The 20,593-nt window shown below is 35.6% G+C and overlaps 2 protein-coding genes across 2 annotated transcripts; one reads left to right on the forward strand and one right to left on the reverse strand.

Moving 5' to 3' along the window:
* Positions 1-379: 379 nt before the first annotated feature.
* On the reverse strand, positions 380-14,277 carry LOC114308375 (uncharacterized). The gene is made up of 16 exons (XM_082877323.1): positions 13,832-14,277; positions 12,297-12,491; positions 11,916-11,990; positions 11,640-11,807; positions 11,316-11,479; positions 9,884-10,102; positions 8,673-8,799; positions 7,879-8,067; positions 7,286-7,372; positions 6,928-7,088; positions 5,862-5,981; positions 1,892-2,117; positions 1,633-1,692; positions 1,382-1,555; positions 866-975; positions 380-721 (listed from the first exon to the last, which is right to left on the reverse strand). Exons 1-16 carry the CDS (start codon positions 14,021-14,023, stop codon positions 556-558), a joined length of 2,433 nt encoding a protein of 810 aa, XP_082733449.1. The 5' UTR covers positions 14,024-14,277; the 3' UTR covers positions 380-555.
* Positions 14,278-16,565: 2,288 nt separating this feature from the next.
* Positions 16,566-19,770, forward strand: LOC114270311 (Pectin lyase-like superfamily protein). Its single transcript, XM_028211767.2, has 5 exons — positions 16,566-16,962; positions 17,193-17,355; positions 18,225-18,431; positions 18,556-18,803; positions 19,538-19,770. Exons 1-5 carry the CDS (start codon positions 16,679-16,681, stop codon positions 19,689-19,691), a joined length of 1,056 nt encoding a protein of 351 aa, XP_028067568.2. The 5' UTR covers positions 16,566-16,678; the 3' UTR covers positions 19,692-19,770.
* Positions 19,771-20,593: the final 823 nt, after the last annotated feature.

The raw sequence follows: 20,593 nt of genomic DNA on the forward strand, positions 1-20,593 counted from the left end.
TTCAGATATTGAGAAAGAAGAACAGAGACATCCAACATAAACGGGCCAGCAAAATCATGGGTACGATGGACACACCTGATTTTTCTCTGTAGACATCCTCCTCCCTTTTCTCGCTATAACGACCCAGATTAAGAGCAATAACACCAGTGCCAGCTAGGCAAGTTAAGAAAACATGAGCCTACATAAACCCAACAAAATGTCAGTTCCCACACTTCAGATATTCAGAAAGAACAGAGAGATCAACAGAAACAGGCCCACAAAAATCACGGGTACGATGGACGCACCTGATTTTCTTCAGTAGATCTCTTGTGATAGCCACCCAGATTAGGAGCAATAACAAGTGTCAGCTAGGCAATTAAGTAAAACAAGAGAGACTACATAAACTCAAAAAGATGTCATAGTTTTGATATTTCAGATATTGATAAAGAAGCTTTTCATGTTAAGTTTTTCCTCTATCTATCAAAAGTGTTATATGCAGATACATGTATTTGTGGACGTAACTGAGCATCACAAAATTTGGAACAATTTCTGGGTGAGGATTGCGATTTTGTTACATCAGCGCGCAGGCGATGAAAAGAAAATGACTACAAAATATACAAAGAATCCGGCAAGAAGAATTCCAGCGTAGATGAAATTTTGGGAAGACTGCACGGGAAATTTGTATTCAATAGCACAGCATTTCATTTCCTCCTTCTCATTGGCCAAAACGTGCTCTACATACCTGTAAAACAGACTCGGATAATGAGCATAAAAATGATAAATATTGATTTTTGTTGTTTTAGTCATCGAATCAACAATAAGCCTCTTCCAAAAGAACGCGTAATAGCCAACATTGGGGGAAAAACAAAGGGTCATGATAACTTACTGTTGGGTGAAGATGGAGCTCTGGAGAATCTCTGAGCTGTTCAAGTGCGCATCTTGTAAGCGATGATCGTATAACAGGGAAGACAAATCTACAAGCTGTTCTTCAAGGTTCTGTTATTCAAACATTCAAGACTAATGTTGTTTATTCGTAGATATATATATATATACATATATTTATTTCGGGTATATTACAACATTGGTCCCTTTAGTTTCAATGAGATTTCACTTTGGTCCTTGTAGTTTTTCAATTTCAACCCTGTACTTTCATATCCATTTTAATGTAGTCCCACCGTCAAAATAATCTAAAAATGCCAATGGAAAAAGCATGCGCACATGCTTGGGACACGGGAACTTTTTCTGTTACTGACAGATTTAGACAGAAGGATTACATTGAAACTGAAATCAAAGTGGAGGGTTAAAATGGATGTTGAAATCTTGCTAAAACTACAGGGACCAATAATTTCATTTACCCTATTTATTTAGCTCAAACCTGTGAATCAAGTCAGGAGTGACTTACATCCAAGTATTTCTCTAGTCGTTCAACTAATTCATGTGGGAAAGGTTCAGGCAGGTTAGTCGTCTTCTTGTAGAACTTCTCCACCCACAGCTCGGCGCTAGACTTGTTCTTCTTTCCTTTCACTGGTTCACCTAGAGGGGTTTTCAGGTATTCTCCAGCAAAAATTTGAACTGACTGTACAAACAAAGACAATAATCCGTAATAATCCAAACATATATGACCAAAATATGGCTAAATGGAAATCAAATTACCTCTGATGTTTCTCGAATTCGCCGAAGGGCAGAATCTACACGTGCATATATTATGTTCCTCTGCATGAGAGTGAAGATTGTGAATTCATTTAATGTATATTATATATAATTGATCAGAACAGAGATTTATTAACCATGAGAAGAAACTACTTTTGTGCTGCAAGCTCAGTAAAGAAAGCCTATCAAAAACTTCAGCACATCACCATTAATCTCATTCTCAAAACTGAAACAGAAGAAAGGAGACCAGGATTGGCATTACCAATGCAACATCCTGAAGCATTTGGCTAACTTGGGAAGTATTAGAGAATGGTCCAAATGGATGGCAACCAGTTGCCCATAGCCAATTCACAAGCGGTCTTTCATGTATATGAGAAGCCTTTTCATATGGTGCACTTAATCCACCGACAACAGAAGCCAGGCCAGCCAATATATGCCGCTGCGCCTGTGATGGGATAGCATGCCTTCTCTCTGTTTCTGAGACATAACTGTCCAAGAAAAACATAGGAGTATGATACTTAAAGAAGGATCACATAATTCTACTATTGTAACAACCCTCGTACTGTTTACTGATTTATGACCGATTGATTACCGTTAATCACCGATTACTGTTAAACGAAGCTGATAATGACTGATAACTAACTGATAATCGAACTGAATGAAATACTGAACCGACTGACTGAAGTTGAAACTGAATTGACTGAGTATATGTTAGTTAATTGCATTCTATCTGTTTGATTGTCTGATTATCTGTTCATGTTTATATGTTTAAACTGCTATTTGAAGGCCTTATCGGCGGCCGAATCTGAAACCGATTGATGTTACGTGACCCTCATATTTAATGTGATTTTATGGTATAAGTATCTGAAAATTGATTAGGTATGATTAAATTAGATTAAAATAAGCCAATTGAAGAGTTGGACTTAATTACCGTTTTGCCATTGAGTGGGCCACTATCTCACACACATACTTGAGCCAAGAACAACATTTCCTCAGCCATTTTCCTTCTCATTGCCGACCAAGAGGGAAGAGAGGAGAGAGAGTGAGAGGAATTGAATTCTACCTTGGATTTTGCTTGGAGAATTGAAGGAATTGAAGTATAGATTGCATATTTGAGCTCCTAGTCTTCTAATTCAAGCTCTAGGTAAGGATCTTATCTTCTTATTGATGCTATTGAACTAGTTCTTGCATGGTTCATGCTTCATTGTAGAACTAAGTCATGATTTGGGTCATTAATGGTGAATTGAAGCTCATTTCTTGCATGCATGGTTGACTTAATGAGTTTTGAGTTGAATTCATGGTAAATGGTTACATGCATGTCCATGTTGTAAGAGTAGACCATGTTTTCATCTTGTTTTGAAAAGAATGAGCTCATTTGAACAAGCTTTGAAGCTTTGATTTGGTTTAAATCCTTGCATGTTTGCATGTTCTTCATATTCTTGAAAATGGGTTTGAATATGGTTCTAATTGACTCACCTTTGGGGCTTGAATTCATAAATTGAGCTTTGAAACTTGTTATACATTGAATTTAATGATGTTTTCCAGAATTTGGGCCCAAGAGGTCGAGTTTGGAGTGGTTGAATGCTTGGTTTGAGCTTGGGAGGCAAATCTGGAAATTCCAGATTTGGCTTCCTCGCTCGAGCGAAGGATTCCCCGCTCGAGCGAGCACCTTTGTCCAGGGCTCCGCTCGAGCGACCATCGAGCGACCATCGCGCGTAAAATTTCAGCATCCAGCACTTTTACTGTTTTGCAGACCGCTCGAGCGAAGGATTCCTCGCTCGAGCGAAGCCTTTGATTTTGGACTTACGCTCGAGCGTAGAAAGTCTCGCTCGAGCGAGGCTCCTATTTTCAGCAAACTTTGCGAAATGTTTTCTAAGTGTATTTTTGCATCCTCATCCCATCCTAGGCATTCTTAGGCCTAGTTTAAGGCATCTTGATGAGGATATCGTTGTAGAACACACCAAGGCAAATTAGGGATTAAGTTATGAGATTTCCCAACTGTGTAGCTTAGTGTGTTCAACCTGTGAACTGTGTAGGGTTGGCAACTGGGGAGACACGCTCTAGCATACTGTAGCCCAGAACTCTGTGAGTAACAATTGTGTAAAGATATGTTCAACTGATTATCTTTTGAATACTGAACTGAACTGTTTACTGAACTGGTATTATTTACTGAATGAATGTATGTCCTTTATTTCTGAACTGTACTGTGGCATCCTTAGTATCTACGGTTTACTGTTACTGTTACTGTTACAGAGATCTCTGTCGGTTCCCTCGTGGAGCCACTACTGTTTACTGACTGATGGCCATCATTACTGTTCGGTCTTTTAAGACCTACTGTTACTGTTATGCTAATGGATGTACCACATATGACTGTTTACTGTACTGAGCAACTGAAATACTGATTGAAATGAACTGTTTTCATACTGTAAGGACATTCATTCTTAACCTCTTTACATATTGTGTTATTCACTGGGCTTTAGCTCACTGCTCATATATATATGTAGGTGTACAGGCACCAGACCGCAGCTAGAGGCGTCAGGGTTACTCCAGTTTTGTCAAGCCAGCCTTTGTGCCTCACTGCGAGGTTCCGAGCCTACTGTTAAGGCTTAGGGGTGTTTTAGAATTTCCCCCTTTTTGTACTGTTTCACTGTTTTGTATAGACTGACTGTTTACTGTACTGTTATACAGGGATTAGGTCCCTGTACTGTGTGACTGTTAATTTTGTATACTGTGTTGTACAGACGGAATGTTTTCTGTACTGTTATGTGGGGTTGAGTCCCTAGTTAAATGGATGTGAATATTGTGTATACTGTTCTGTACTGTTTTTGTATAATGTATGAAAAGCCTTTTTGCATACAGACTGTCACAGCTCAATGGACACTATTTATTTACTGTATTGGCTTCCGCCAGGCCCTGTACTCTGTTTCACTGTATTACTGTTCAGCAGGCCTTCGGTAATCTCGGATTACTGGCCGGTTACGGTGCTAAACCCATAGGGCCGGGTTTGGGTCGCGACAACTATAAATATGGAAAAATCTAACATGAAGCCTGTCATTTCTACATAAATTGAACAGATCCTTGCCTAATCAATTTGAACCACTATCAAAGGCCACAAACAGACTGCAAGGTCATATGAATTTCAGTTGGGTTCTTTTAAGAAAGATACATATATTCCTGAACTTATGTGATGGTCCATCATACTGCATGAATCACAATAATTTAGTGTTTACCAATAATAGATGCAAGTGATAATGAAGACAGATGGTAAAAGGGATATCGAAGACAAATCATTCTATTATGCGGTCATGTAGAACTAAAGCGTGCGCACTTATTGGTGCACACAACGTATAAATGAGTAGAACTAACAGTAGAAATTAGGATTGTTGTGAGAAGTTTTTAGTCGGCGTGCTGTACAAGCTTAAAATGTCAGGCACCAAGTAGCCAAGTATACTCAATGAACATGACTAAGGTTGTTGGGAGGGATTAGTGATGAATCAATAAGGGAGCGCATCAAATAAATGCACTTGAGAGAAAACATCAGCAGTTCAGCACTTAAAAAAAAAAAAAGGCGAGAGCCATTGAAATAATTATCTTTTCTGACAACATAATGGCAAAATGGAGCAATATTATTTAAGCTGGTGATGTTGCTGCACACATATGAGACACACCCCAGGAGCCACACAAACATGCCCCAAGTCACAGTTATGCATGTGAAATAACAAAATCTGCATCTCAAGCATACTCAAACAACCTAAATGATCATACAGTCATATCAGAGTATTATTAGGTTTTAGATCCATAGGAAATTTAATCAATGTCTAAGTGAGTGTCGAGCAGCATTTGGCTAGCCCTAACTGTGCTTATTGTGATCAGTAGGAAGGCCTAATGAAGAGGTCAGTGTATTTACTTCACCACTCTTATAAGGACTTTATAAGGCCTTAAGAGAGTGAATCTGCAGTTTTCCAGCAGAACATGCAAAAAAAAATAAAGCACTTCCAAAGCCATGATTGATATAATAGTTGCACCTTGAGGCATGGTGCCACTAGAGTCTTCGAGCAGTGCAGTTGAAGATAGACTGAAAGCAACATGATCTGGTCTAACACCACATGTTAGGGATAAGGTCTCTTATAATTAAGTTTGATATTATATTTACTTTTTTCTTTTTACACCACTCACATTCTATGTCTGTGACCTATTTTACCAACCAAAATAAATAAATCCAGTCCACTCACCTTAGGGGTATCTTTTCATTTTGATGCTCAAGTACAATAACAACATCGTTACTTGTCCACACGAGACTATCATCTTCCATCATCAGTCGTGGATCCACATCAGCCAGTGAGAGAACAAAGCTGCATGAAGAAGTTGGTTGCATTTCAATAGCTATCTCATCAAAAGCATGCTTACACAATTTACAGCAATGTCACGTGTTAATATTAAGCATGCATTCTTAAGCACTGACGGAGCAGTTCAAAGCACCAGAAATATCATTCCACTATGTAATACTAAATAGTCAATATTTTGAGTCAAAACCATAGAAACCAAATTTCAGAAGGGGATTTATTTTAGTAGTCTTGAATATGGTAGAAAAAAATACATTGGTTGGACTTGGAACCCACAAACTTCAATGCTCTCAATTATGCTATCTTTCTTGAAGAGTCTTTACAAAATAACTCAACCAGACTAAAGCATGCAACATTCATATAATTATACAATCAATTATAGACATATAGAAGTGAAAGCAAGGATGAAAATGATTAATATTCCAATACTGAGAGCAAGGACGAAAATGCTTTCTTGATGCTTCAAAGTTATCGAGTGGGGTCTAAGTACAGGAATTCTCTCTTCCCTCTATTTTCTTTTGTATCTTTTGGCAAGTAGTTTTGAAATTGAGCATTATAAAGTTCTTCACCACCCCCCCCCCCCCCCTCTTTTCACTTGCAATCAGAAAGCAAATAGTTTTGGCATGGTGAACACAATTATGATTTACCTGTTTAAGTAATCCTTTCTCCATTTCTTTCTTTCTTTTCCTTTTTCGGGTGTGTGGAATTCATTAAAGGTATGAAATGGGCTTCGTTATGTATATTTACAAGGTGATATATAACAAATGCATGCACAGATATTAAATACTCCTTAATTATTCCTTTTATAAATATCATTCTGTGCAGTACAATGGTATGTTTTCAGCAAGTTCAACAGGTAATAGGAGCCTACAGAATTGTACTCCTACCGAAGAATTCACAATACCAAATGGCTTGACTTGTACAAAAAAATAGCAAGCTAGGGGGATGTCCTCACACAGGGATGATTCTTGTCCCATATGTCCGGTATAAACCTTTTTGTTTCTTTTCTTCCGCTCTCTTTTTCTTGTCCTTGCCACGTTTGGAGCTATAAGTAGCCCAAAGAGGTTTATGCTTTAAAACTGAATCACTTGAACCATCAGACTCATCCATCCAGTGCTGGAACACAAACTAAGATTAGGCATTGTGTAAAAATGAAAAGCATACAGACAAATTCACAAACAGTACTGCAAAAACCTCTAAATATATTTTGGAAACAAATCCAAATTTCTTAAACAAGACAAAGGACCAGCTAAGCATCCTCCATTACATCCCAGAAGGAATATAATATATAAATGTAGATAAGTTATACTAACCTGCTGAAGAAAAAATTTACTAGAAAGAGATGGATCGGACATCTCAAGCAAACCTGCAGCAAGCACATCAGCAGATCGTTCCATCTCCTGCAATGAGCATTTCAAGATACTTCATATTAGAGGAATATAACTTCTCCTTAGTAACCCACATGTATAGGACAGGAAAAACATGAAACTATCTTGATAGGCAGTAAGCCCATACATAAACATAAAACTCTGCAGGTAGCAAGAACATAGAAAGAGTTGAAGATGAAGAAATGATTAGAGCTCATGCAGAGCTTGGAATCCTAATGACTTTGCTAACTGCACTAGCAGGCACCATTACAGGAAAAAAAAACAGCTCAATTGTAAGATTTTGTGATTTGGCCTAAACATCTAATAGCTGTGGTGAACTGTGAATGCCTCTAAGAAACCATTAAAACATTCAATGAAGAATTTGCACCCATTGAAGACGGTAAGAGGTTATTGCAATTAATGATAACCTTATCTCAAAGTGGACACCTTTCAGCCTACGCGACTGGCAAGTTACATTATTGACTTCAAGCATAAGTAATACATAAAGTGAACAAAAGTAGAACAAATTAAGAACACACCTCTTTAAGAATGGCTCCATCCAAATATGTCCTTGTATGAACATGAAAACGTCCATCCGTCTTTGTCTCTTGAAGAGAATGGCTTCGCATCGCTTTTGAAAGAGCAATTGCCAACTTCTCATGGCGATGTAAAGCATGCATACCCCCTATCATTACTACTTCCTGCCCAGTGTGAACCATCTTCTTTACCTGAAAAGGACAAAATAATGCACAATATAGTCCACACCAATGTCTACATGTATGTTTTAATTGTCTATAAACATTATGTATATATATGGGTAAGTTTAAATTGTTTGTAAATATGGAACAACAAAACATTCATGAAAAAGTCACATTGCAACTAAATCATGCCAGCTTGAATGGTCAGCCAATCATCTCTTTTACACATTACTGGGTCTTAAAAATGGGTCTAGAAAATGGACTTCTATATCATTTTCCATAAACTAAAGTCTATTTTAATGTTGTGAAAAGGTTTGCTATCTATGGTCTATGCAAGACTTGAGAGCAATTGTATAATCCAGTTAGTACCTCAGAATGCATGCTGCTGTCACAATAGTCATACTGAGTGACCTCCGACTAGTCTAGGGAAAAGTTAGTTCCTAGAGAAGGGTTAACGTCATGAGTTGTTACAAGATACTTCTCAAAGAAATGCAACATAATGATTAATGGCAATTGCAACTATCTTAGATTTTGAACAAAAATTGCAAAAGACAACAATTACAAGCACATCACCTGAATTCTTAATGATCAAGCAGCCAACCACAAAATAGATGTCATTCCAAAGATTAACATACCTCTGCTTCAATAGCTTGAATATCTACACTGTAGTTGTGGCCTTTATCCATGATATTGTACCGATTATGATTATGGAGGACAATGATTGGTACAAGCAACCTCGTTGTGGTATCAACAATTTCAAACCTGGGTCCACAAATTTCAACGCGTAATTTTGGAAAGGGAATGGAACCATCCAACAAAACATAAAAATAGCTAGACCAAAAGAAATACAAGATAGACAAAGACAATGCTACTCAGCCATGATGACAGAAAAAGTGAACAAAGTCTTTCCTATGCCACATAGATTACTAGTATAAATATCCAACAAGTATTTCTGGGCAACTAGAGCATCACTCAACATTTTGATCAACAAGGCTTGAACCCCCTTCAGCATCTATTAGTGTATACTTTTCATCACTTTCAGAAAGAAAGAAAAAAATGTATGCAAGGACACCATTACAAAACCAAATTGCAAATATTGTGATTTACTGACAACAATTTGAGAAGATACCGCGGTTTGTCATATGCGAGCCCCCAGGCAACTAGGTCTCTCAAGGGATTCACTGTCCAATGCTAGTTGTTTAGGCTAAATTAGGTGTTTGCCCAGCAATTGACACAATTGCACAAATTGGATGATACGTCAAGAAGATAACTTGACATTCATCTCAGGCTTCAAGGGAAACTTTTTTTTTTCTTTTTAAATTCTGAAAATAATAGTGCGTCAACACCGATTTAGATGACAATACACAAAGTATGCAAACAAAAGACTAGAAACAAATAATATCGGAGGCCCACATAAGACCTAAACAGCAACGACTTAACATGATCAGAAGATCTGAGACTGCTTAATTTATCTCTCTTTCAAAACATGCAAGCAGCTGGAGTATGTACGTAATAACATTATTATTATGGTTGGAATCTGAGGTCACCTAGAGTTGATTGAATGCAACAAACATAATACTTCTGCAAACAATACTGCTATTATCTGAGATGTGCAAGCAAAATGTGCCCCGTAAAAGTTTATTACGAAAAATTATAGGCCTATATATCATTGGAGATCAACCTTCTTTTCTAATGGAAGATCTAAGTAGAGCGGTCATTCTCGACATCCATAATTATATACATAGCCTAGCATTAAAGCATGAAACACCAGTTACAGTGCAAAAACCGAAAATTCATCAAAGTAGTAACATAATGTCAGGAGTGTAGCAAAATAGTGTTACAATACCTAACATCAGGAGCTATAACATGTTCAATTGTAGTTGCAACCAGAGCAGCCACTTGTCCAACAAAAATATCATGGGCAGAATGATCATTAGCAACACTCAAGCCTCTAGGAAACATCACATTCCGTAACCGGGGGAGTGTTTTGGAACTGACACTGCCTTCTTCGGTTTCAATTTTTCCATATGTGCAAGGGCCTGCTGAGAGGTCGATCACAACAAATCTGAATTCACAAAAGAAGACATGAAGAGTGTAAATTCTTCACGTAAAAAGAAAAATCAGCTGAACCAATATGATGGAAAGATGAATTTGTCATCATAGTTCAGAAAACCATGAAAACTTGCACACCAAAACATGGTTTCTGGTACTAACTTAAGAAAATGCACCTCCTGAATCATCATAGAAACTTCTCCTTCAGATCCCTACTTTCAAGTATTTATGTGTCATCAAAAGAAGATTTGGCATTTTTTTTTTTTTTTCCCTCCCACTACACACCCGACAGTATGATTCTCTCTGGAATTTCTTCTTTTAGCTTCAACCTAAGTTGATTTATCTTCTTCTTCTTCCATTTTTTTATTTATTTATTTTTCTTTGGCATGTCCATATAAATAAAACAGAGGCATAAATATGCATTACTCTAAAGATATATAAGTATTTATGATTAGTGCTAATCTCTGGTAGGGAGTTTAATATATTCTTAACTTTATTCCATAAAAGTATGAAACAATTAATGATTGCATAATTCAATGGCACAGACACAGAGACAGGCACAGGCTGCAAATAAGTCACTAAACCAACTGAAGCTGATTTCAGTTTCAGCTTGGTGATACTGACACAGAAGCTCAACCCGAGCTTGAACTGTACTAAGGCAATACCAAGAAACACTGATACTCAGACCCTGTTTGATAAAACTGAAAATTAAGTATCCAGAATTTTTAGTACTGAATTTCTAATGCTGATAATTTTAAGTTCTGAATTTTGAATTTTCAAATTTTAAGATAAAAAGTGTTATTTGAGAATGAAAAAGAAAACTACTTTTCATTGATGTATTCAGCATTTAATGATAAGTCAAGGCTCTCCAACTTAAAATTAAGATCATTATTTAGCCGTTTTTCAGATTTACTTGGTAGGAGACAACATGTTAACCAACAAATTTAATTGCAAAACCAATGAATGCGGTCGGTTTTAAATGCTCTGTTAAGCATGGATACCAATACAGATACATTGATATGGAAAATTCTGAAATAGTAAGAAACGGATGCATTAAGGATATGGCAATATATGTGTATCTATCTATATATATCATATATGTATATATGTATCTATACAAATAAACAAAGTAATTTTTTTCATAACATATTTAAGAAATAGTAGCCTTAGGAAAATTAATATCAAGCTCAAATATATTTCACAAAATTAGTGTATACCAACTATACCTGCCAGAGCTCAGCCAAACCTGAGAGGCACCACCTCCATTGTAACGATAACGGTAAACATAATCTCCCTCTTGTTTTTTCATCTCTTCCTCAGTTAGCTGAGAAATTCTTCCATACATTAGACTTTCGAGGTCAATATCCTTCTTCCTAGGGTCCACTCTGACCTGTGAAGGAAGTAGCACCAGTACAGGAAAAGAAGTCACAATGATGCATTCATACCTAGTGTCTCCTTAAGGGTGGTGTGGTACTATAAACTTTGTAAGTAGATTCCACGAAAAACATAGTGATTTCAGTTTCAGATAAAAGACAAGGCAATATAGATACCTTATCAAAATTAACAATAAATATTGCACTTGGCACAGGTCTGTCCATCTCTTCTCCAGAATATCTCCCACTCTCCATGTCAAATATGTATGAATAAAGACTATGAAAAACTGGCTCCACAGCCATTGCATCCACCTCAAAAGCAGGCACCTCTCTTCCAAAGTCAGTCTACAAATGCAAATAAATGAGAACTTTATTGTGAGACAAGCTATATTTGTAAATGGCCAAAAACAAACAAGACTTGTAGTTGTGGTTGAGATAAACAATCACAATCACCTCTCTAGAAGTCCCAGCAGGAACCATTGCTGCCTTCAGTGCCTTCTCAAGTTCTATCAATTCTGGCTGCCCAGCCTGTTCTGAGAATATATACGATTAAAATGTGAAGTAAAGTATCCGCACCAAAATTAAAGATGTAGTAATAATGTAATCCACTATTCAGCTTCATCTTTTTAACCCCTTTCAGCAATATCAACCTTACATCATTCTGAAAAGACGAAATATGGTTCACTAAGTTCATGCAAAAACACATATGGCACAATATAATTTTAGGTGAAATAGTAAAGATCATGCAAAAGCCCAAGGTGGAAGTTTGAAGTTTCAAACTATATCTAGGATGGGAATGAAATTCTTAAGAACCATAATCTAGAAGAATCTTACAGGAAAGACATTATACACTATGTGATGCTCGATATCAAGGGGCTCGCCAGTCTCCAGGCATGAGGGCCTATGAGATGAGAAGCTGACTCTCAGAAACTCTTCCAATTTGTGTGAATCAATTGAGTACCTATAGCCACCATCACCAGTGAGACCAACAAGGACTACATTTACTTCAAGCGGGACCTGAAATGGAACCTGCAAGCGACAAATGTGCATGATTAGGCATTTGAAGCAAACTCACCAAATGATTAACCTCATACATTCAAGAATGAAATAAAAAAATTCCAAAATCTTATAGGCAGATTAAAAGAAACTTTTGTTATCATGTTAGGTTTTGGATGACTTAAGCATTAAGGAATATTTTTTTTTCGATGGATGAGTCTGAGTTTTATACATCTGTGACATAGCTTCCCACAAGATGATTACATCAAATATTGTCCGTTCTTCAAACCATATACCCTTATCTCCCTTAATTCTGTTTCCAAGCAGAATCTCAAGTACATGCTGCTCTAGATTAGTTCCATGTGAGCTAACACTCACAATTTTCACCAGATAGTCCAATAGACTCGGACTAGTAAAAAAAAAATATAGCAATGAAGGCCTAATAATTTGCTAAAGATTCACTACTCTCAATCACAAAGCAGAGAACTCAAATGAACATATCTTTTTATCATTATTTTAGATGGGAAATTAGAACAAATCAAAAGCAGAGTAAATAACCAGTTGGACCCTAATCAAAACATAGACAAGTCAAGCACATTTATACAACATGAGTGCAAGCTCAAGCGCAGAGATATCTATTTTTGGGCTTCAATATACGTCACATGTCTTTTATGCTTCATTCCCCGTAGTCCTAGCCATGGTTCTTAGAATCTTGCGATTCATGCGTGATTCAATTCATACGATTTGATATGATTTTTAACCAAAACGTTTTGATTCATGTTATTGAATCTTAAATTGAATGAATGAATTGTAGGATTCAATTCCAATTCATTTTGATTTATTGCCATTCAGTTTTGTTCACATAATGTATGAAACAAACAACATTAGTTTTGCAAAAGAGAGAACAATGTTGTTTTATATTTATATACATGTATACAATTTAGTTCTATTGATATTTATTTCATTTCAAAAGCCATGCGTGTATTTTCATACACACACACACATATATATATAATTATATATTATGCTAAATAAAGTGAATCCTACTATTCATGATTCGACACAATTCACGATTCACTATTTTATTAAAATGATTCACAATTCAATTTGCAATTTGACAACAATTGTCCTAGCAGCAAATGTGGCAGCCAATGCTTTGACTTATTGAGACTGAAAAACTAACAATAAATCCATCACCAAGCAAATTGCAACACAACAACTATACAGATTAATAAACAAAAGCAGCCAAAACAAGTAAATTAAATTCAAATTGTATGCAAATTGCAATTTATCAGTTCAGATGAATCAAAACAAGAGCAATCGAGTTCTCATACAAACAAATTGTTAATCAACACAGTTGATATGATATATACCTCAGCGCGAGAATGGAGCATGCGACGAACGTCCGATCGGACGCTATCTTTGACATCATGAAAGGCACCATGGTGCCACTGAGGGTGCCCTGGATCTCTGCGAAAAGCTTGAGGTGCAGAGTCTGAATGAAGAAGAAGGAGACTCAGAGTGACAATAATCAAGAGACATACTAGGCTTGGATTTGATCTCATCTCTCTCCAATTCAGCTAAATCTCTGAATATGTGTATGTATATGTGTATATATATATACAACTTTTGTTGAGAGATGGAGTGAGATGTGATTGGGGAAGAATGTCTAATGGTGAGAATCCGCCATGATTGCTGAGATTTTGGGGAGTTTGATGTCTCTGGTTCGAGTGCTCTCGTATGGGTTTTAGGTCACCGTGAAAGCATTTACTGGCTGTGGACTGAGTGGGTAATTCTATTGACACCTCCTCTTACTCATTACACCCACTGTAAAAGCAAGAAAAAAAAAACAAAGGAAAGAGTAACCTACACTTAGAAAAATACAATTAATCTCACTCTTTTAATATAATTATATTGATTTCACTTTTAAATTTTGATTTATGTAATAGTTAGATCCTTTTTTATTAGTAACTTGTTTTTGCTATGAAAAAATAATGTGATCTCTTTTCTATTAAAATATATGTTTATATTTATTTATTTTAGTATCTATCACCATCTACATTAGTTTTGATACATCTCTAACGCTTACTTTTTTTTTATCAAATTTGAATAAAGATTTGGGCTAAAAGCTTCATCAGATACTAAGGTAAATTTTCAATTTTCAACAAATAACCAGTCGACCGAGAGGATGTTGGGCGATTGTCCAGCCTAGTTTAAATCTTCTTCAAATTTTTTCTAACTTGGTTTTCCACCCCGTTGTCCAACCAGTTGTCCATCCAATTGACCATGCAGTCGTCTATCAACGATCATCTGCGAAATTTGATATAAAATTAAACGCTTCCTTAATTTGATATATATATATATATATATATATGACTCCCTTCATTTGATACCAATTTAGTGAAACAGTTGGAATATCATTTTCACTAAATTTTTATTAAATTTAAATTTGATAAAAAATTTAATAAAGTAGTGAATATAATAATGTCAAAAGTATAAATCTAATTATATTTTCTCCAACCACAAGAGTAGTGAGCCTAATTTATCCAAAAACTTTCGTAACATTACAAAATAAATTATGATAAATCTTCTTTTGGTTCTCTAACATTTTCCATACTTATCCATACTTAAAACTAATGCAATCAAAAGTAAATTGCACATTTCTTTCTTTAATGCATCTCGAATAAAAATTACGAAAAATTATTTGTAAGTTTTATTATAGAAACTTATTCTATATATGATCCTACTAAAAAATTTAGGTTTTCATAAGTCCTGTGGAAAGTTTGTTGACATATTTACCCCAAATATTAGTTGTTAATATCATAAATAATAGTAAAACCATATATAGAAAATTAAATGTTAGCATAGATCAAATCTTTATAAACGTAAGGTAACGTAACGTGACACCTACATAAACGTAACGTGACACTTATGATCTATAGCAACATTCAATTTCCTATATAGGAAATTAAATGTTACCATAAAATCATATTTATATGAAACGTAACGTGATACCAACATAAATCAGCAACATTTTCATATTCAATTTAAAAAAATAGAAACTCATTAAGTTTGCAAAACGTTACGTTACGTTTATATAGGTGTCACGTTACGTTTATGTAGGTGTTACGTTACGTATAGGTAACACGTTACGTTTATATAAGTGTCACGTTACGTTACATTTATGTTGTTACGTTACATTTATGTAGGTGTCACGTTACGTTACGTTTATGTAAGTGTTACGTCCGTTACGTTTCGTTTATGTAGGATTCTGCGGAATGCATTGCTATCTAAATAGGACTTGAGACTCTATAAGAAATTACACAGGACTTAATCTAGCATAAGTGTCTGAAAAATGACTTATAAATAAGTCTTTGTTTGGGAACTTAGTTCCCTAATTTTTTTCTCATTTTTTCCACTAAAAGTTTTACAAAACCAAAAAAAATAAATCCAAACAAAATATCACATCCAACCCATAATCATTTCATTTTTTCTCTCACAAACATCACATCTAACCACAAAAAGACCCAACTATCTTCCCAAACACCAAAAATATTTTATCCAATAATAGCCTACAATTAAAAAAACCTATATAAAAACTCACTTCTCAATCACCCACTAAGAGAAATAACAATTGAGTAACACTTTTGAAAAATAACTATAGATTTATAGTAAATCTCGCACATTTTAATCATTAAAATCATAATTTTTTGCATAAATTTGTAATTATTTTTAAAAAAATACATTTTTAAACTCCCCCAATAAATTAAACCAAATCGATTTGACTTGATGCTTTACCTTAATTTTGCCCTCTTGATGAAAATCGTGGCTCCACACACTGATTTTTGGTAAATCTTTTCATTTTAGACAAATATATAGGAAGCCCATGAAATTGGCAACTTATGACAGTTAAAAATCTGTTAAATAACTGTGACAAATAGCCAAAGAGAATTGAAACAATACATAACCACCACATCTGAGTTCTTCGAAATCCTCCAATGTAGAGAGGCCTTTCTTAGCTAACCTTTTTTTTATTGGCAAAATTTTTTAACTAACTTTAACTTCTTCTTCTTTTTTGCGCAAATATAGTCACGAATAATTTTAACCGCAACCCAAAAATAAATAGACACATGAACCTTCAAATCTTTTAGTGGCTTCACAAAAACTTTCCCTCCCATGCTATCCACTGCACGTCACCAAAACAGGAAAAAAACAAAAAAATGCCTTCGCCATCTTCACAATCTTCAAAATTCTTTAGAGCAACTCAGGTTGCCATTGCATTCATTTTCGTTTCGTCGGTTTGTAACTTGGATGCTGTTGATGGCTTTTTTGCGAAAGCAGTGATTGACTCTCCCCTTCTTAGGCAGAAGATTGCAACCAACCGCTCAATAACGGTGGATATTAATGGAAATGGAGACTTCAAATCGGTTCAAGCTGCGATTGATTCTGTTCCTGATGGGAATTCTGATTGGATTATCATCCACGTTAGGAAAGGGGTTTACAGGTAATGTTCGCGAAACTATGTTACAAAAAAATTATGTTACAATTGCAAAATTAAGGCCCGTAAGATCAAATTTGAAAAAATTTCACTAAAAACACCGCCCCCCCAAAAAAAAAAAAGTCCCATTTTTTTTTTTTAAAAAAAAAACTAAGAAAGTTTGGAATTTTTGTTTTTGTTTTTTTATATTTTTGAAAATTTGATCTGATGAAGCGTTTTTGACTTGTGATTGGCAGAGAAAAGGTATCCATACCACATAATAAACCCTATATATTCATGAGAGGGAATGGAAAAGGTAAGACGGCCATTGATTGGTCCCAGAGCTCTGAGGACAACATTGAGTCTGCCACATTCAAAGTTGAAGCTCCACACTTTGTAGCCTTTGGTATTAGCTTCAAGGTCCATTACCTCTGTCTCTGATCCGCTCTACACTATGTTTCACAAGAAAATTTTATCGAGTTTTCTGTAAAAAAAACATGTTTTGAAAATATTTTTATTTTGCAAAAGGTGTCTTCTTGCATTTGGTTGTGACCTTGAAATGATCTGCTAGTGGCTTGTGATAGCAGTGGTGTTGGTGTAGTGGTGGTTGTTGTGGTTGCGTGACGGTGGCGGTGGCATTTGTGGTGATAGTAGGGTGATAGTGGTTGTGGGGTGTTGGTGGTGACGGTAGGTAATGGTTGTATAGTGGCAGTGGTGATGGTGGCGAGGTGATAGTGGTGGTGGTAGGTTTGTGGGGGTTGTGACCATGTTGGTTGTGGCGAAGATGGTGATAGTTGTAGGGGGATGGCGGTGGTGGCTTTGGCAGTAGGACTACTGGTGGTGGTAGTTGGGGGTGGCATAGTTGATAAAACTCTAATTCAGATAACATTTTTCACTTTTAAAAAAGCAAAAATTAGTTTTTTTGTTCAAATCAACTTATTTTTTGTTGACCAAAGAAAATGTGTTTTTGTTTTATATCTTACCAAATATAAAAAATACAGATAACGTTTAAACAAATTTTTTTTTTAGCCAAAACAAACAGGTGATTATTCAGTACTCCTAGAGGATGGACAAGTGATGCTCCGTAAGGTTTTGATAGGTGGAGAGACACAAAGGCCCACGATTTATGTTGGGGATGAAGGAACAACATGGGGCTAACTAATTGGTGATTGGTTTAGAGTATGGACATGTGGTGCTCCGGGAGTATTGAATAATTTCCCAAAACAAAGCATAGGTACTATTTGAAATAAATGTTAAATTTAATGAAAATTATGTATGTGGTTTTACAGAATGAGGCTCCAACTGGGATTGCATACACTTCACAAAACCAGTCAGTGGCCGCCTATGTTGGAGCAGACATGGTTGCATTCTACCATTGTGCATTCTATAGTTCTCATAACACTCTCTTTGATCTCAAAGGCAGACATTACTATGATAGCTGCTATATTCAGGGTTCTATTGACTTCATCTTTGGTCATGCCCAATCCATCTTTCATGTGAGTCCTCTTTGCTTTCACATCAAATTTCATTTTCTATTTGAGGTCTAAGAAAAGGGACAAAAAATGCAACATTGTTTGGTCACCATTCTTGTGTTGTGTTACATTTTTAATGGTTTTGCAGAGCTGTGATATATTTGTGATTGCCGACAGAAGGATGGAGATCCATGGCTCCATAACAGCCCATAAAAGAGAGAGTGCAAAAGAGAACACTGGATTTGTGTTTATCGAAGGCCAAGTCTTTGGCATTGGAGATGTGTACTTGGGTAGAGCCAAAGGTGCCTATTCCAGGGTCATTTTTGCAAACACCTACATTTCCAAGACTGTTGTTCCTCAAGGATGGACTAATTGGAGCTATGCTGGTAGCACAGAGTAAGAAAACTTGCTATAGTCTCATTTTCTTTCTCTTCTTTTGAGTTTTCCACAATGGTTGCAATATTACACCTTGTTAAATTAGAGAGAAGAGTAAGGGCTTGGCCTGATGGAGGAAGTGCTCTCTTATTAGGCGTGATGCCTGATTTGAGTTTTATCATTGTGAGTGCAATTTCCATTTTTCTATTTCTCTTTGACTGGTAATCTAACTGGTGTTTTTGGAGATCGGTGGGTTCACCCCAATCCCACTTCGGTGAATTGAGTAATTCATTTTGTAAGATTTATTGAGTAGATCATTTATGAAAAAAATTAAATTGATTAGACATTAGTGGTCATATAATCACATCACATTTGACTTACACAATGGATGACAAGTATGATTATAAGAGTACACCGTCCCTTTTTTTCAACATAAATGTAAACAGATCAACTTATTTTCATTGCATAAATAATTTGCTTAAAAGTTCTTGCAAAATAAATAAGTGGGCTCAGATTGAACTAACAGAAGCCCAACAATTGCATAAATAATTACAAAATGAATAATTCTGATAGTTGAAATACTGAGTCCAACATTACCTCTCCAGTTAGATTATCTAAAATCATAAATTTACAAAAGAGACTTACCAATGGAACATTCACTAGCCACTCATGATATCACTCGTTTCACTGGTATAATAATGAGCTTTAAATTTTCTAAGAATTTCTAATGAGAGAAATGTTGTAATTGGAAGCAGAAATCTACACCATGCGGAGTATAACTGCCATGGACCGGGATCCAATTCAACAAACAGAGCTCCATGGTCCAAACAACTCAGTGACAAAGAAGCTGCTCCTTTCCTATCCATAGATTTCATCAATGGTAAGGATTGGCTCCCTGCATGGCTTTGAATTCTCGCATTAGCAAAAAAATTATTAGGATTGACTTCATGATGTTTCGAATAAAATCACACAACATATTAGGAGAGTCATCGACTGTCTCTCAATTTCCTAGTAAAATGGCTTAGTTTTGTTATTCTCTGTGAAGTTTTTCTTTTATGTCATTAGCTGAGAATACTGCATAGACAATACCACATGATATTGCAGGACTGCTGAATAATTAATCTTTTGTTCTACCAGTCATTTTTTCTTCCTAGTATGTGTGAAAATGTGCATGTATTTGCAGTGTGCAAACATGTGACCAGTTAAAGATTTAGCTAATACATTGTTTATGTACATGTAAAGTAAAACTGGTGTGTCTAAATTTTGTAGGTGTACTTGTATGTATGTATGTAATCTCTGCAATCAAGGCAGGGCTCATTAGTTTGTACATGTATTTATATATTTTTTGGTGTTTTATAAGAAACTTATCCACCAAAATACTCTCATAAAAATGAAGTTAATCAAATAGCCTCCTTGTACCTTATTACTTTGCAAGTGTAATATGATGGAGTGTTTTGATCTTCTCCACTTTCAATTATTAGCAAAAAGTTGCTCGATTACTATGAATTATTGCAAATTCTTCTACTAATCAATATTCATTATTTTCGCCAGTATTTTAATTTACCTATATTCGATCAATTTCATTTTTTTATACTTAACATGGTAGCTGGCTTTAATATCAAATAATAATAGCAACTCCAATGATAAAAACTAAAACAGCTTTGTCAAAGCCATTTTTTTAACTTGATATAATAAAAAAAAGTTATTTTTTAGCCACACCACTACAATGGTCCGATGTTATTTTGATATAACCAACTTCCATATTAATTTTTAACCATTGAATCTATTTGTTCTTTTTTCAATCTAGTGAT

Source organism: Camellia sinensis, chromosome 7 (genome assembly GCF_055761805.1).
Source record: "Camellia sinensis isolate YWXY chromosome 7, ASM5576180v1, whole genome shotgun sequence".
Classification (NCBI taxonomy): domain Eukaryota; kingdom Viridiplantae; phylum Streptophyta; class Magnoliopsida; order Ericales; family Theaceae; genus Camellia; species Camellia sinensis.

Bases quoted from the DNA above. Each gene is read 5' to 3' on its own strand.
- LOC114308375 (XM_082877323.1), bottom strand. From the start codon at position 14,023: ATGAGATCAAATCCAAGCCTAGTATGTCTCTTGATTATTGTCACTCTG. The intron at 10,103-11,315 runs GTATAGTTGGTA...TTGTGAATTCAG, and splicing joins GTTTGGCTGAGCTCTGGCAG to ATTTGTTGTGATCGACCTCT. The intron at 5,982-6,927 runs GTGAGGACATCC...TTCTTCATGCAG, and splicing joins GGGACAAGAATCATCCCTGT to CTTTGTTCTCTCACTGGCTG.
- LOC114270311 (XM_028211767.2), top strand. From the start codon at position 16,679: ATGCCTTCGCCATCTTCACAATCTTCAAAATTCTTTAGAGCAACTCAG. The intron at 16,963-17,192 runs GTAATGTTCGCG...TGTGATTGGCAG, and splicing joins GTTAGGAAAGGGGTTTACAG to AGAAAAGGTATCCATACCAC. The intron at 18,432-18,555 runs GTGAGTCCTCTT...ATGGTTTTGCAG, and splicing joins ATGCCCAATCCATCTTTCAT to AGCTGTGATATATTTGTGAT.